The following is a 16,638-nucleotide window of genomic DNA, read 5'->3' as shown; positions in this document are numbered from 1 at the left end:
CCTCTCTCAATGGATCGCCACAGATCCAATCCCCATCACACTGCTACACCCCAGAATCTCCCATCTCTTCCACTTGGATTGGACCAACACCTCACTACAGAAAGACAAACTAACAGAAAAATACTTCCAAACTTGGCTACCGTATGTTATAACCCTATCTCCACTGGTAAGGGCCGCTTTACGACAATGTTTTCAAGACACCAGATGGTACCTACTAGAGACGCTTAACTCTACTGCTCCTTTCTGACTCTGATCTTCATCTGTATACATATCTTCACACAATTTCCATAGAATCTGATATGACTTTGTAATATCACGCTCATCTTTACATAATTGATTGCTCTAACTACATATCTAAGGATGTTAAAATATGGCGGAACACCATAATTTATATGTATTGTCAAGATGTTTTGCACTGAATACATTTGTGACCTGTTATCTGTTACTATATTCTGTAACCATCTGTCAATAAAAAAAATTTGAAAAAAAAAAAAAAAAAAACATTTTTCATTGCCTCAATCATGTAACGTGTGGCCCTACTGGAAGTCACATTTGTCTCTTCACCGTCGACACTGGAGTCAGTATCCGTGTCGGCATCTATATCTGCCATCTGAGGTAACGGGCGCTTTAGAGCCCCTGGCGGCCTATGAGACGTCTGGACAGGCACAAGCTGAGTAGCCGGCTGTCTCATGTCAACCACTGTCTTTTATACAGAGCTGACACTGTCACGTAATTTCTTCCAACAGTTCATCCACTCAGGTGTCGACCCCCTAGGGGGTGACATCACTATTACAGGCAATCTGCTCCGTCTCCACATTATTTTTCTCCTCATACATGTCGACACAAAAGTACCGACATACAGCACACACACAGGGAATGCTCTGATAGACGACAGGACCCCACTAGCCCTTTGGGGAGACAGAGGGAGAGTTTGCCAGCACACACCAGAGCGCTATATATATATATACAGGGATAACCGTATATAAGTATTTTTCCCCTTATAGCTGCTGTATAGTTAATACTGCGCCTAATTAGTGCCCCCCTCTCTTTTTTAACCCTTTCTGTAGTGTAGTGACTGCAGGGGAGAGCCAGGGAGCTTCCCTCCAACGGAGCTGTGAGGGAAAATGGCGCCAGTGTGCTGAGGAGATAGGCTCCGCCCCCTTATCGGCGGCCTTATCTCCCGTTTTTCTATGTATTCTGGCAGGGGTTAAATGCATCCATATAGCCCAGGAGCTATATGTGATGCATTTTTATTTTTTTTTGCCATCCAAGGTGTTTTTATTGCGTCTCAGGGCACCCCCCCCAGCGCCCTGCACCCTCAGTGACCGAAGTGTGAAGTGTGCTGAGAGCAATGGCGCACAGCTGCAGTGCTGTGCGCTACCTTGTTGAAGACAGGACGTCTTCTGCCGCCGATTTTCCGGACCTCTTCTGCCTTCTGGCTCTGTAAGGGGGCCGGCGGCGCGGCTCTGGGACCCATCCAAGCTGGGCCTGTGATCGTCCCTCTGGAGCTAATGTCCAGTAGCCTAAGAAGCCCAATCCACTCTGCACGCAGGTGAGTTCGCTTCTTCTCCCCTTAGTCCCTCGATGCAGTGAGCCTGTTGCCAGCAGGTCTCACTGAAAATAAAAAAACCTAAACTAAAACTTTCACTAAGAAGCTCAGGAGAGCCCCTAGTGTGCACCCTTCTCGTTCGGGCACAGAGATCTAACTGAGGCTTGGAGGAGGGTCATAGGGGGAGGAGCCAGTGCACACCAGATAGTCCTAAAGCTTTCTTTAGATGTGCCCAGTCTCCTGCGGAGCCGCTATTCCCCATGGTCCTTACGGAGTCCCCAGCATCCACTTAGGACGTTAGAGAAATCCTTATTTTTACTTAAAAAATAATTTGTGGACTCAGCAGCACCCTCCAGTGGCCGGCGCCCTTAGGCAGCTGCTTAAAACTGCCTAATGGTAGATGCTAGATTCAAGTGGCCTAAGGGACCTTTTACGTCAGGGTGAGGAGGCACGACACAAGGGGGAGGAGCTAGGCCAGCGGGATAGTTCCTCTACTATCCACGCCACCAACTATTACCTTTAGTAATCAGGTGGAGAGCGGAGCGAGCCACGGAGCCCGAAGCGTGGCGAGCGAAGCGAGCCCGCGAGGGTACTTTTCGGGTACCCTGTTCGCCCGTAGCTCCTCCCCCTGGTGACGTGTCTCCTCCCCTAGTGACGTCAGAAGGTCCCTTCTCCCACTCTGATTTAGAACCAACCCTGCCTAATGGTAGCGTCAGCCCTGCATATAGCTTTGCAATTCCCTAAAGACAGGCATATCCAAACTGCGGCCCTTCAGCTGTTGTGAAACTACATATCCCAGCATGGCCTGACACAGTTTTGCTGTCAGAGAATGCTAAAGCTGTGTCAGGGCATGCTGGGATGTGTAGTTTCTCAACAGCTGGAAGGCCGCAGTTTGGACATGCCTGCCTTAAGAGTTTCATTATTAGTACCAGTGCTGACCCTGTACACAATGAAGGCAGATTAAGGCTGAGCAGAGGCTGCAGCCCATGATAGTTTAATTAAAAGTGCGTCCGTTGGGCTGATCGAGGCCGAGCAGCCATTTAAAGTTACTCATTTCATCTGTTACACCAATCCATCTGACAAATGCCAGACTGCCATCCAGGCCTGATAATACAGATATCATCTTTCCTCTTGTACAGGACTGATTCTACACTTTTTGTCTAATAGTTTGTAGTTTGCTAGCCTCACAACAGCAATGCACAGCTACAAAAATGGCTGGATAAACAGGATTAAATGAATTCTTCATCTGTCAGTTGTCATTTCATCTGAATCAAATTTAACACTTGGCTTCAAGGATCTGTGACAGAAAAACAACGCACTCTGACAACCATGGCTGATTGCCAACTGTCAGTAAATGTACTGTCAGCCATTGTCATCAGTTACTAAGGAAAACAGATCAGCAGGAATACAAGAACTGGATGGCCAGTTTCCTTAGCCTACTCTGCAGTGGAAAATACTACTTAAAAGATTATTTTTGTAAACAACAGGTTTCCCAATATTTTCCATGTTACTCACGGTACTCCCCCTGAACATGCAGCACGAGTTAAAAGAGCAAGTGATCCATAAGGTTTACTTAAGATAACATTTAGCAACTAAGGGCCTAATTCAGACCTGATCGCTAGGCTGCGTTTTCATACAGCGGACGATTAGGTCTAAACTGCACATGCGTATGCATTGCAATGCGCAGGCGTGTCGCACGGGTACAAAGCGGATTGCCGCTCAGCGATGGGTTTGTGCGAAAATCCATTCGTACGGGCGTTTGCAAGGAGATTGACAGGAAGAAGGCATTTGTGGGTGTCAACTGACCGTTTTCTGGGAGTGGTTGGAAAAACGCAGGCGTGTCCATGCGTTTGCAGGGAGGGTTCTTGACGTCAATTCCGGTCCCGGACAGGCTGAAGTGTCCTGGGCTACTCAGAGACTGCACAAAATCTGTTTGTACAGCTCTGCTACACATGCGTTCACACTTTTGCAAAGCGAAAACACACTCCCTATGGACGGCGACTATGCGAACGCACGACTGCAAAAAAACCCTAGCGAGCGAACAGGTCTGAATTAGGCCCTAAGGGTAATGCACCAAAGAGGGTAAACAGAGAATCGGGAAGTCTGTAATATATGCTACACTGCACACAGCAGCCTATGTTCCCCTGTCTACATAGTGACACCAGTAACAGTCAGTGAGCATAATCTAGTACCAGGGTGTAGACAGTTGATGCCAATCTTATATATGTATCTATTTGCCCATGTTAACAACTGTGACTTGCCTAAATATAACTTCATTCCTCAGCCTAATATTACTTGTACTGGCTATGGACAGAATCTGCAGCCAGCAAACTACAGGAAATGGCAGGACAAGATAAACAATGTGTGCACTGTGTGACTGCAGGAAGCGACCAGCAAAGTCTATATAATAACTCGCAGAATATTTACCCCATTCCCCACATTTCTCTGTGTAGAAGACAGAGTTCAGATAACACAAACACTGAGCCAACTCTACTTACAGATTAGAACATCTGTGAAATGTGTGCAGAACGTCAAACTAACTACAGAACTCCGCTGTGTCTTCAGAATGCTACAGAACATCCTCAGCAACTGCACTCCTCTTGGGACGCAGGCTTTCGGCATGCCGGCGGTCAGAATACCGATGCCAGCTTCCCGAAACTGAACGCCGACATCCCAACATGGATTAGGGGTTAAGGTTAGGCTGCGCCCTAGGGAGGTTAGGGTTAGGCTACGGGGAGGTGGGGGTTAGGGGATTAAGGAAGGTTAGGGTTAGGCTGCGGGGAGGGTGGGTTAAGGTTAGGCACCACTGGGGAAGGTTAGGGTTAGGCTGCGGGGAGGGTGGGTTAAGGTTAGGCACCACTGGGGAAGGTTAGGGTTAGGCTGCGGGGAGGGTGGGTTAAGGTTAGGCACCACTGGGGAAGGTTAGGGTTAGGCTGCGGGGAGGGTGGGTTAAGGTTAGGCACCACTGGGGAAGGTTAGGGTTAGGCTGCGGGGAGGGTGGGTTAAGGTTAGGCACCACTGGGGAAGGTTAGGGTTAGGCTGCGGGGAGGGTGGGTTAAGGTTAGGCACCACTGGGGAAGGTTAGGGTTAGGCTGCGGGGGGGGGGGGGGGGTAAAGGGTTAGGGTCAGGCTGCCGTAAAGGTGGGTCAGGGTTGGGAGGGATCAGGGTTTGAGTACCTTTTTACCTGCTGTCTGTATTTTGAACTCCGGTATGTCGCTGTCAGGATTATGACAGCCAGAATCCCGGGTGCTGGGAAATCATATGCTTCCCCTCCTCTCCAATGGCAGAGCTCATTGGCTTCATCTCTTTTTATTCCTGAAAAAGCTTATTCAGCATAACAAATTATGATGTGTTACGCAGAAGGAAGTCTTCTGGGTCATGTACTAAGCTAAAAATGCAGCAGCACAACGCTCCTTTTTATCCTGTGGCATCTATATTACTGCGTTCCGCACAAAGTGCTGAACTCTCCCATTTTGCATAGTCAAATAAAAGATGATGATGGTGATATTCAGCAATCACTTATGCAGAGACGTAAGTAACCACGCTCATCATTGCTGCGTCATACAGGCGGTGCGAATGGGTCAGAACTGCACATGCGCAGTGGCCGCGACGGCTGTCTCCGGGCAGCGACGCCGCGTACGAAGAAGGCGGTCTCAGCGGCGACCGAAGGCGTTCCGGGGAGTCAACTCTGTTTTCCGGGCGTGGAGATCCACACGCAGGCGTGTCCAGGCATTTGGAGGGTGGATGGCTGACGTCAATTCCAGAACCTTCATCGCTGGATCTGTCGCACAAGGTAAGTAACTGCAGGGCTAGTCTTGTTTTACACAAAACTTTTTTAGCATAGCAGGGCTGCACAAGCGATCGCAGCCCTGCTATGCTAAAATACACTTCCCAAAAGATGGCGTCTAGTTGATCGCATGAGCAGCAAAAAATTGCTACGTGCGATCAACTCGGAATGACCCCCCTTGTGCGCTGCAGGTGTGGCAGATATAACATTTGCAGAGACAGTTAGATTTGGGTGGGTTATTTTGTTACTGTGCAGGGTAAATACTGGCTGCTTTATTCTTACACTGCAATTTAGATTGCAGATTGAACACACCCCACCCAAATCTAACTCTCTCTCTGCACATGTTATATCTGCCTCCCCTGCACTGCACATGGGGGGTAATTCTGAGTTGATCGCAGCAGCAATTTTGTTAGCAGTTGGGCAAAACCATGGGGGGTAATTCCAAGTTGATCGCAGCAGGAAATTTTTTAGCAATTGGGCAAAACCATGTGCACTGCAGGGGAGGCAGATTTAACATGTGCAGAGAGAGTTTGATTTGGGTGTGGTGTGTTCAATCTGCAATCTAATTTGCAGTGTAAAAATAAAGCAGCCAGTATTTACCCTGCACAGAAACAAAATAACCCACCCAAATCTAATTCTCTCTGCACATGTTATATCTGCCCCCCCCCTGCAGTGCACATGGTTTTGCCCAACTGCTAAAAAAAAATATGCTGCGATCAACTTGGAATTACCCCCCATGTGCACTGCAGGGGAGGCAGATATAACATGTGCAGAGAGAGTTAGATTTGGGTGTGGTGTGTTCAATCTGCAACTTAAATTGCAGTGTAAAAATAAAGCAGCCAGTATTTACCCTGCACAGAAACAAAATAACCCACCCAAATCTAACTCTCTCTGCACATGTTATATCTGCCTCCCCTGCAGTGCACATGGTTTTGCCCAACTGCTAACAAAATTCCTGCTGCGATCAACTCAGAATTACCCCCATGGTTTTGCCAAACTGCTAACACATTTGCTGCTGCGATCAACTCTGAATTAGGCGCAAGGATATTTGAATGAATTTAGGGTAATTTTAGCGTGCTGATTCCAAATATGCCTTTGGTTTCCCAGATTGTCTCTATTTTTTTAGATATTGCATATACCCTGAAATTGCATTTTTCCCATAAGCGCTTTAGACCTGCTTGTTTAGTAGTTGTAGTTTGATCTTCATTGTGTCCTTACTGCATCTGATACTTCTAGTTACTTGTTTCTTCATTCACAAACATCCTTAAAGAGCAAAAGTTGTTGTTTTTCCAGGCAAACATGAGTTCATCTCAAACATCTTCCTGGGATTAATGAAGCAATTTGTTAAGGCCTTGAACAGAAACGATGATTGCTTCAAGTATAATTGCAGGTCATTTCCAGGATTAAGCATTGAAAAAATAAAAGCTGGTGTCTTCAATGGTCTACAAATTTGAAAATTTGTGAATGATTCTAATTTTATAAAATCTATGAATCCTGTTGATTCTTCTACATGGACCAGTTATGTTTCTGTCATTAAGAATTTTTTGGGAAATCACAAAGCAGAGAATTATCAAGTATTGGTTGAAAACATGTTAAAAAGAATTGCAGAAGATAGGGGCAAATATGAGCATAAAGGTGCACTTTCTTCACAGTCACCTGGACAGAGTCCCACTTAATTTCGGAGACTACAGTGAGGAACAAGGTGAGAGATTTCACCAGGACATAAAAGTGATGGAGTAGAGGTATCAAGGTAGATGGGACAGGCGAGTGGTCTTCAGGTTGCCGGCTGTCGGGATCCCGGCGCACAGTATACCGGCGCCGGAATCCCGACACCCGGCATACCGACACTTTTTCTCCCTCTTGGGGGTCCACGACCCCCCTGGAGGGAGAATAGATAGCGTGGCGCGCTACAGCGTGGCGAGCGCAGCGAGCCCACAAGGGGCTCATTTGCGCACGCCCAGCTGTCGGTATGCCGGCGGTCGGGATTCCGGCGCCGGTATGCTGGTCGCCGGGAGCCCGGCCGCCGTCATACCCTACTACACCCGGGACAGGCATATGATGGCTGACTACTGTTGGGGTCTTATACGTGACTGTGACAATCACTCCTATAAAAGACAATCATACAAGCAGCGGTTTTTAAAGCAATAAATGTCAAAAGTTTACCATGTTTATATGTTGTTTCATCAAATAAATATTCATTTTGAGTGTCTTGAGTTTATTTTGAAGTGATTTGTAGTAATTTCTACCTGCAAAGCTAAACAGTTCTGCATATCCAAAACGTAATATGCGTTTTACTGTTTTCATGGGGTACCCAATTATCTCAAAAAGTAGAGCCAATCTGGGAAAACCAATGTCATATTCAGAATCACCACCCTCAAATTGCCCTAAAGAGACTGAAAAATTCTTGACTATAGGAATAGTGTTGACCAAATTGCTGTAGATTTGCTGCATTTTTTTTATTTGCTGATAATTAGTAAATAGGCCCCTTTATCCCTATTTCTTCAAATGTGCGAAAGGATAAATGAAAAATGGCAGACTAGATGGGCCAAGAGGTTCTTATCTGCCGTCAAATTGTATGTTTCTATGTTACCTAGTAGTTCACGCCCAGGGTTTGAAATGACATAACAGAGCTCTGCACTGCCACCTGGTGGTCATAGCTACAGACATCAGCTTCCTCACTCCTTGCCTAGCACCAGTAACAGTCCTGTAAACATCACATTTAAAAAGAATGTAATAACCTGCGCTTTTCTAGAAGAACAACGGCTGCTGTACTAACTTAGGGTCACTCACCCTGCCACGGTAAACAGTACAAAAGGAGAAATAGGAGGCCAAACAGCGATGTGCTTAACTTAAAGGTGTAGTATCCTTTAGTCCAGAGAAGGAATCCAATTAACTCTCCACACAAAAGGTAAATATGTTTGCTAGGGTATCTTATCATAAAACAGCACTGGAATCCGGTGAAAGGTTTCACGAATCCCCAGCAGTTTTTGGATACCCTCCTCTCACACCACATACTGTAGATAGAAATTCAGGCACAGGACCCCATTCAGTAAGGATTGCAGATTCTGCTAAGTAGCAGAATCTGTAATCCTTTTGATCCCATGCTGGGGCCACCCATCATAGGGCAAGGCCCCCCAGCATGCTATCGACCGCCACCCCTGAGACCAAGCTGAAAATGCGGTCACATGTGATCGCTAAAAATAGGGATAGCCTCCTGTCGGCGCAGCCTGGTTGCAACTGCAGGAGGCCTGTCGCCATCTTTGCGAACGCAGCGGCTGCGTGTGACATCACCACATGGGAAACAAAGCTTTGCCGCCCTCCTCCCGCATCCTCTTTGTACTTTTTGCAGTTGGATCGCGTTTTGCGATCCAACCTGAATAGGGCCCACAGAAAGGTTTAATTACCACTCCAACAAGTAATGACTCTCAATAATATACAAATAATACACTAAGGGGGTAATTCAGACCTGATCGCTGGGCTGCGTTTTTTGCTGCCCTGAGATCAGATAGTCACCGCCTACAGAGGGGGGTGAATTTGCTGTGCAAGTGTGCATTCGGCTGTGTAGCAGAGCTGCACAAACTGATTTTGTGCAGTCTCTGCTCAGCCCAGGACGTACTTAGCCGCTGCAATTGCTTCTTGCTGTTCGGGACAGGAGCTGACGTCAGACATCCGCCCTTCAAACGCTTTGACACGCCTGCTTTGGCCGGACACTCCCTGGAAACGGTCAGTTGCCACCCACAAACGGCTTCTATCTATCACCTTGCAAACGCCCGTGCGATCGGCGCTATTGTGCTATGCGGCGCATTGCGGCTCACACGCTTGCACAGTTCAGATCTGATCGCACGCTGTGCGAAAACGCACAGCAGCGATCAGGTCTGAATTACCCCCTAATAGTGCATTACAATAAAAACAGAAAATACTAACATATACCATAGAATAAGTGCAAACGATAAAATACATAAAATTATCCCCCAAACAATAAGACCTAAATCAATTAACCATAAAAAGACTTGACAGAAATCCCAAACATTCTATCTTCACAGCTCGGGAAGTGGGAGAGGTAAAATGAGTAAAGGATCTCAATCCAAAAACATTGGTATGGTGAGCTGTGATCCTTTTTTACTTACCTGGACCTGGCTTCCATCAATGGACTCCATTTTACCTTTCCCACTGGTAAATGGTGATGACATATTTATTTGTTCCAGGATTAGCAATCACTGTGGTCTCTCAAGTCGGCCAAATACTGAGAGGTAATGTGTGTGTGCACATAAATTATAATCCTGTCTGCCAACCAGATGACCCATTCTAAACCTTATTATTCATTACATTGAGCTTCAATTGCTCTCTTCAGTGGCATACAGATTATAAACAACAACAGGGAGGGAAGGAAGCATCCCAGTATAGTGCCGGTCTGCAGCCTCTGTATCTTGTGGGCAAGTCCGGCGGCTGTACTCAGACAACACATCACATTGAAGTTGATGTCAGTCATGAATGACTGAAGATTTAGAAGTGAGGAGCCTGCAGCTGGAAACCCTGTGACCAATTTTTTAAAATTGGATACCGTGGGTAACGGAAACACGCATACCTGCGGTAATCCAAAATTGGGCACAAGGGTTTTTTTTGTGGAGAGAACCTTGCGCCCAGTTGAATTCCCCGCATAAAGACAGGGAAAAGGTGACTTTCTGAATGAAGCAATAAACTACATACCCAAATAATAAATAGGGGACAATTCAATTGTTAGGCAGGAATTCAATTATTTCCTGTGACGGGCAGTTTTCGTGCAACTTTTGCAATTGCAATTTTGCAATATCTTTGCTGGCCAATTCTCCTTACTCAATAATGAGCTATATATAAAGAAGATAATGCCAATTCCATATAGATATCACTAGTGGTTAAATCAAAATATTTATTTATATAATACCACAGTGTCCTAGAGATATATTAACTCCTAGGGGTCATTCCAATTATTTGCAAAGGGTGCAAGTTGCCTTTGTCGCAGCGTTTCAACACTGCCAACGGCACCTTAACTCACACTCTTCGCAATCTGATTTCTGCCCGAATTCGCTCACAATTGATCGCAGCCCAAAGGGGCAGTGAGCACTTTTGTGCGAGTTTGGGCTGCCGTAAAGTGAGGCTGCTGCTGCGATGACTCGTGGGTATGAAAAACTCGCAAATAATTAGACTGAACCCCAAGAATGGATTTCATTTTACTTCACAAATCACAGAATAAAGAAATATTATGGCATAATATACAGTCACAATCAAAAAATACAAAAGAATACCCTAGTTAGTGCTGGCGAAATTACTCATTGTTATAGAAATTCGGTGGGGTTATTGGGAAGCCTATTTTTCTCTCTGGCTGCAAGGTAATTTTTTATATTACATCATGGACGTGCGGTGAGGTAAATGGCTCAGGAGGCACTGGCTAGTACCAGAGCCAGATTTACACACAATGGGCAGTATTCAATTCTTTTCACCCATTTCCACACCTGTTCTGTTCTGCCCTCAGGGGCGTGGTATCATTATTTCAGCTCGCCACCCCAGGAGTAGCGTGGTACCCAACGCTAAACACAGCTAAACCTGATTACTACGGGGTGCGATATGCGTGATAACGGGGATCATTTTAGAAAGGAGATTGGGCGTGATATATCATTTGAATACTGCCCAATATATGAGACCAAGGGTGCACATGGGCATTATACACAAGTGCAGCAGTACATACTGCTGCAAATTCACTGAGTTTTGATCAGAGATGTGCAGAAAAGATAGGCAGATAGACTTTTTACTCCAGTTTTGACTATAAAAAGGATTAGAATAATACAAAGAAGTTAACATACAAGAAGTTAAAGATGTATAATGTATTCTTTGTATTTTTTTATATACTTTATATAGTCAAAACTCTGGCGCATACGTTAGTATCACAGGAAAGGCTCTGCCTCACCCCACCGCACGTCACTGTATTACATTGGCGCTACCTACTAAACCTTTTTTATGGGGGATATCCTATAAGCTGCAGTAACTACAGCGGCTAATAGGATACCGCCCTAGAGCCCTAGGGCAGGATTTACTAAGCAAAGCATCTACAATGTGGTACATCCCACCACTCACTGCAGTGCATAGATACTAACCACAGATGCAATTAGTATTGCAGAGGACAGATCTCCCGATAAGAGCTGCCCTTTGCGATGTCGGGACTTCTGGGTTTAGGACCTCGGAGTCCATCTGTGCATGCGTATAGAGACGCAGCGGCCGCTGGAAGTAGTGGATCCCTCTCAGGGCAGAAGGCGGAAAAAAGCCCATAGGCTTCTTTAGCGTAACACCAGCTTCTGGGATTACCCATTGCATTCCAGAGCTTGGTACATATGTCAAATGTGGCAGTTTTGGAATTTTGTCTTAATTTTTCTTTAGTACATCCCGCCCAGGGGGTAAATTTACTAAGGTGGGAGATTTTTAGAACTGGTGATGTTGCCCATGGCAACCAATCAGATTCTACTTACCATTTATCTAGCTGCTTCTAGCAGATAATAGATATAATCTGATTGGTTGCCATGGGCAACATCACCAGTTCTAAAAATCTCCCACCTTAGTAAATTTACCCCCCCAGGTTCCTTACTTTTCCATGCAAGAATGCATGAGACTAGCCACGTTAACCAACTAGCTCCTACCTAAGCCCTGCTTCATGCAGATTTATGCTTGCAACACAGGAGGGCGCTAGCACAAATCCGCTATCAATGCGGCCACAGGGCTGCACCCAGGTACTTCAGATGGGAGCTAAATTCCCACAAAGGACCAAGGGGACTATTTACTAAGCCTTGGATGGAGATAAAGTGGATGGAGATAAAGTACCAGCCAATCAGTGTCTAACTGCCATGTCACAGGCTGGGTTTGAAAATAAAAGTTAGGAGCTGATTGGCTGGTACTTTATCTCTGTCCACTTTATCTCCAGTCAAGGTTTAGTAAATAGACCCTTAAATCACCCCCATAAAGTTCAGTGCAATTAAGAATGATCAATAACACAATGTTAACACTAGCAGTTAAGGAATTATTATAACATAACAATATTCCTTCTAGAAAAATCAAGTTAAATCCACAGGAAAAAATAAAAAATATCTTGTGCAGCTCAAACACCATCCTAACCTACATACTTATTTTGACCTATTAGCTAATAAGAAGGCATAACAAGATGTGTAGTGATGTGAATAAGAAGTACAGTGCTGAATAATGTTAGTATACATATTTATATAAATGAGAGAAGAATTACCAAGAAGTTCCCTCTGTGCTCCGGGACAACGTGTGTGCTCTGCCAGGCACTCAGTGTGTGCACAGTGCAGCACAGACTGAACTATGGACTCATAAACTCTATCACCAGTAACCACCACAGCCTGTGATGCTCTATGGTCAGGGCAGTGATTCCCGATGTGGAAGAACTGGTCAACCCTGTAATACTATCACTCAGATATCTTCCAGCCACGCCCTCCCCAATGTCACTCACATGCAGGGCACGCCCACTCCGCAACACTGCTGCCACGCCTTTCGCAGCCGTCAGTCTATTGAGACACGCCCATTTCATTTGTCACACCTATTAGCTCAGCTCTGGCTACGCCCCTTTGCCGTGCTGCCTGTCAGTTTCCGTGTGACGTCATTCCGCACTGCGTTGAGGCTGTGTAGCTAGCCAATCGGCTGGCGAGTTGTGCTGTCTGGTTTTTGTTGTGACGTGTAGGAGCCAGTGTCATTCAGCCATGGCCGGGGTGCTGTGCGTGTGTTCCATGCTGAGGTGAGGATGTCTCTGCTATCATTATTATCATTCCGACCCCGGTGTGCGCTGCTGTTAGTGTGGATTACAGGCTGATAAGGCGTGCTGCGCGGTGTAGTTCCACAATAGCTGGGGAATCACATGTTGTCTGAGGAAGGGATTGGGGGGATGCTGTAATGGGTGTTTTGGAATTGGGATTACTTATTTTATTTAAAGCAACATATGATTTGATGTAATCCTATAGCGGGATTTTATCATGTACCATCCATCACCTGCAGGATATGTCCCCTTTATCCCATCACTAGTAATATATATCATGTACCTCCCATCCCCTGCAGTGTATGTACCGTTTATGCCATCATTAATAATATATATCATGTACCTCCCATCCCCTGCAGTGTATGTACCCCTTGTGCCATCACTAATAATATATATCATGTACCTCCCATCCCCTGCAGTGTATGTACCCCTTGTGCCATCACTAATAATATATATCATGTACCTCCCATCCCCTGCAGTGTATGTACCCCTTGTGCCATCATTAATATATATCATGTACCTCCCATCCCCTGCAGTGTATGTACCCCTTGTGCCATCATTAATAATATATATCATGTACCTCCCATCCCCTGCAGTGTATGTACCCCTTGTGCCATCATTAATAATGTATATCATGTACCTCCCATCCCCTGCAGTGTATGTACCGCTTATGCCATCATTAATAATATATATCATGTACCTCCCATCCCCTGCAGTGTATGTACCCCTTGTGCCATCACTAATAATATATATCATGTACCTCCCATCCCCTGCAGTGTATGTACCCCTTGTGCCATCATTAATATATATCATGTCCCTCCCATCCCCTGCAGTGTATGTACCCCTTGTGCCATCATTAATATATATCATGTACCTCCCATCCCCTGCAGTGTATGTACCCCTTGTGCCATCATTAATATATATCATGTACCTCCAATCCCCTGCAGTGTATGTACCGCTTATGCCATCATTAATAATATATATCATGTACCTCCCATCCCCTGCAGTGTATGTACCCCTTGTGCCATCATTAATAATATATATCATGTACCTCCCATCCCCTGCAGTGTATGTACCCCTTGTGCCATCATTAATAATATATATCATGTACCTCCCATCCCCTGCAGTGTATGTACCCCTTGTGCCATCACTAATAATATATATCATGTACCTCCCATCCCCTGCAGTGTATGTACCCCTTGTGCCATCATTAATAATATATATCATGTACCTCCCATCCCCTGCAGTATATGTACCCCTTGTGCCATCACTAATAATATATATCATGTACCTCCCATCCCCTGCAGTGTATGTACCCCTTGTGCCATCACTAATAATATATATCATGTACCTCCCATCCCCTGCAGTGTATGTACCCCTTGTGCCATCATTAATAATATATATCATGTACCTCCCATCCCCTGCAGTGTATGTACCCCTTGTGCCATCATTAATAATATATATCATGTACCTCCCATCCCCTGCAGTGTATGTACCCCTTGTGCCATCATTAATAATATATATCATGTACCTCCCATCCCCTGCAGTGTATGTACCCCTTGTGCCATCATTAATAATATATATCATGTACCTCCCATCCCCTGCAGTGTATGTACCCCTTGTGCCATCATTAATAATATATATCATGTACATCCCATCCCCTGCAGTGTATGTACCCCTTGTGCCATCATTAATAATATATCATGTACCTCCCATCCCCTGCAGTGTATGTACCCCTTGTGCCATCATTAATAATATATATCATGTACCTCCCATCCCCTGCAGTGTATGTACCCCTTGTGCCATCACTAATAATATATATCATGTACCTCCCATCCCCTGCAGTGTATGTACCCCTTGTGCCATCATTAATATATATCATGTACCTCCCATCCCCTGCAGTGTATGTACCCCTTGTGCCATCATTAATATATATCATGTACCTCCAATCCCCTGCAGTGTATGTACCGCTTATGCCATCATTAATAATATATATCATGTACCTCCCATACCCTGCAGTGTATGTACCGCTTATGCCATCATTAATAATATATATCATGTACCTCCCATCCCCTGCAGTGTATGTACCCCTTGTGCCATCATTAATATATATCATGTACCTCCCATCCCCTGCAGTGTATGTACCCCTTGTGCCATCATTAATATATATCATGTACCTCCAATCCCCTGCAGTGTATGTACCGCTTATGCCATCATTAATAATATATATCATGTACCTCCCATCCCCTGCAGTGTATGTACCCCTTGTGCCATCATTAATAATATATATCATGTACCTCCCATCCCCTGCAGTGTATGTACCCCTTGTGCCATCATTAATAATATATATCATGTACCTCCCATCCCCTGCAGTGTATGTACCCCTTGTGCCATCACTAATAATATATATCATGTACCTCCCATCCCCTGCAGTGTATGTACCCCTTGTGCCATCACTAATAATATATATCATGTACCTCCCATCCCCTGCAGTGTATGTACCCCTTGTGCCATCATTAATAATATATATCATGTACCTCCCATCCCCTGCAGTATATGTACCCCTTGTGCCATCACTAATAATATATATCATGTACCTCCCATCCCCTGCAGTGTATGTACCCCTTGTGCCATCACTAATAATATATATCATGTACCTCCCATCCCCTGCAGTGTATGTACCCCTTGTGCCATCATTAATAATATATATCATGTACCTCCCATCCCCTGCAGTGTATGTACCCCTTGTGCCATCATTAATAATATATATCATGTACCTCCCATCCCCTGCAGTGTATGTACCCCTTGTGCCATCATTAATAATATATATCATGTACCTCCCATCCCCTGCAGTGTATGTACCCCTTGTGCCATCATTAATAATATATATCATGTACCTCCCATCCCCTGCAGTGTATGTACCCCTTGTGCCATCATTAATAATATATATCATGTACATCCCATCCCCTGCAGTGTATGTACCCCTTGTGCCATCATTAATAATATATCATGTACCTCCCATCCCCTGCAGTGTATGTACCCCTTGTGCCATCATTAATAATATATATCATGTACCTCCCATCCCCTGCAGTGTATGTACCCCTTGTGCCATCACTAATAATATATATCATGTACCTCCCATCCCCTGCAGTGTATGTACCCCTTGTGCCATCATTAATATATATCATGTACCTCCCATCCCCTGCAGTGTATGTACCCCTTGTGCCATCATTAATATATATCATGTACCTCCAATCCCCTGCAGTGTATGTACCGCTTATGCCATCATTAATAATATATATCATGTACCTCCCATACCCTGCAGTGTATGTACCGCTTATGCCATCATTAATAATATATATCATGTACCTCCCATCCCCTGCAGTGTATGTACCCCTTGTGCCATCATTAATAATATATATCATGTACCTCCCATCCCCTGCAGTGTATGTACCCCTTGTGCCATCATTAATAATATATATCATGTACCTCCCATCCCCTGCAGTGTA

The 16,638-nt window shown here is 45.1% G+C and overlaps 2 protein-coding genes across 4 annotated transcripts in view; one reads left to right on the top strand and one right to left on the bottom strand.

Moving 5' to 3' along the window:
• ATP7B (ATPase copper transporting beta) overlaps nucleotides 1-12,922 on the bottom strand; it is a 249,017-nt gene extending 236,095 nt beyond the window's left edge. For 2 of the 3 annotated variants that reach the window (XR_010206109.1, XM_063951945.1), the window contains exon 1: nucleotides 12,599-12,922. The gene's annotated coding sequence lies outside the window, so the exon portion shown is untranslated. The remainder of the gene's footprint in view (nucleotides 1-12,598) is intronic. The other variant, XM_063951951.1, reaches the window with a different exon arrangement.
• A 53-nt stretch (nucleotides 12,923-12,975) lies between these two features.
• ALG11 (ALG11 alpha-1,2-mannosyltransferase) overlaps nucleotides 12,976-16,638 on the top strand; it is a 110,408-nt gene continuing 106,745 nt past the window's right edge. Inside the window, exon 1 of the mRNA XM_063951953.1 lies at nucleotides 12,976-13,111. Within this exon, the coding sequence (XP_063808023.1) occupies nucleotides 13,077-13,111 (35 nt within the window). The 5' untranslated portion in view covers nucleotides 12,976-13,076. The remainder of the gene's footprint in view (nucleotides 13,112-16,638) is intronic.

Source organism: Pseudophryne corroboree, chromosome 2 (assembly GCF_028390025.1).
Source record: "Pseudophryne corroboree isolate aPseCor3 chromosome 2, aPseCor3.hap2, whole genome shotgun sequence".
In the NCBI taxonomy this organism is placed as follows: domain Eukaryota; kingdom Metazoa; phylum Chordata; class Amphibia; order Anura; family Myobatrachidae; genus Pseudophryne; species Pseudophryne corroboree.
This window is presented reverse-complemented; position numbering and strand designations above follow the sequence as displayed.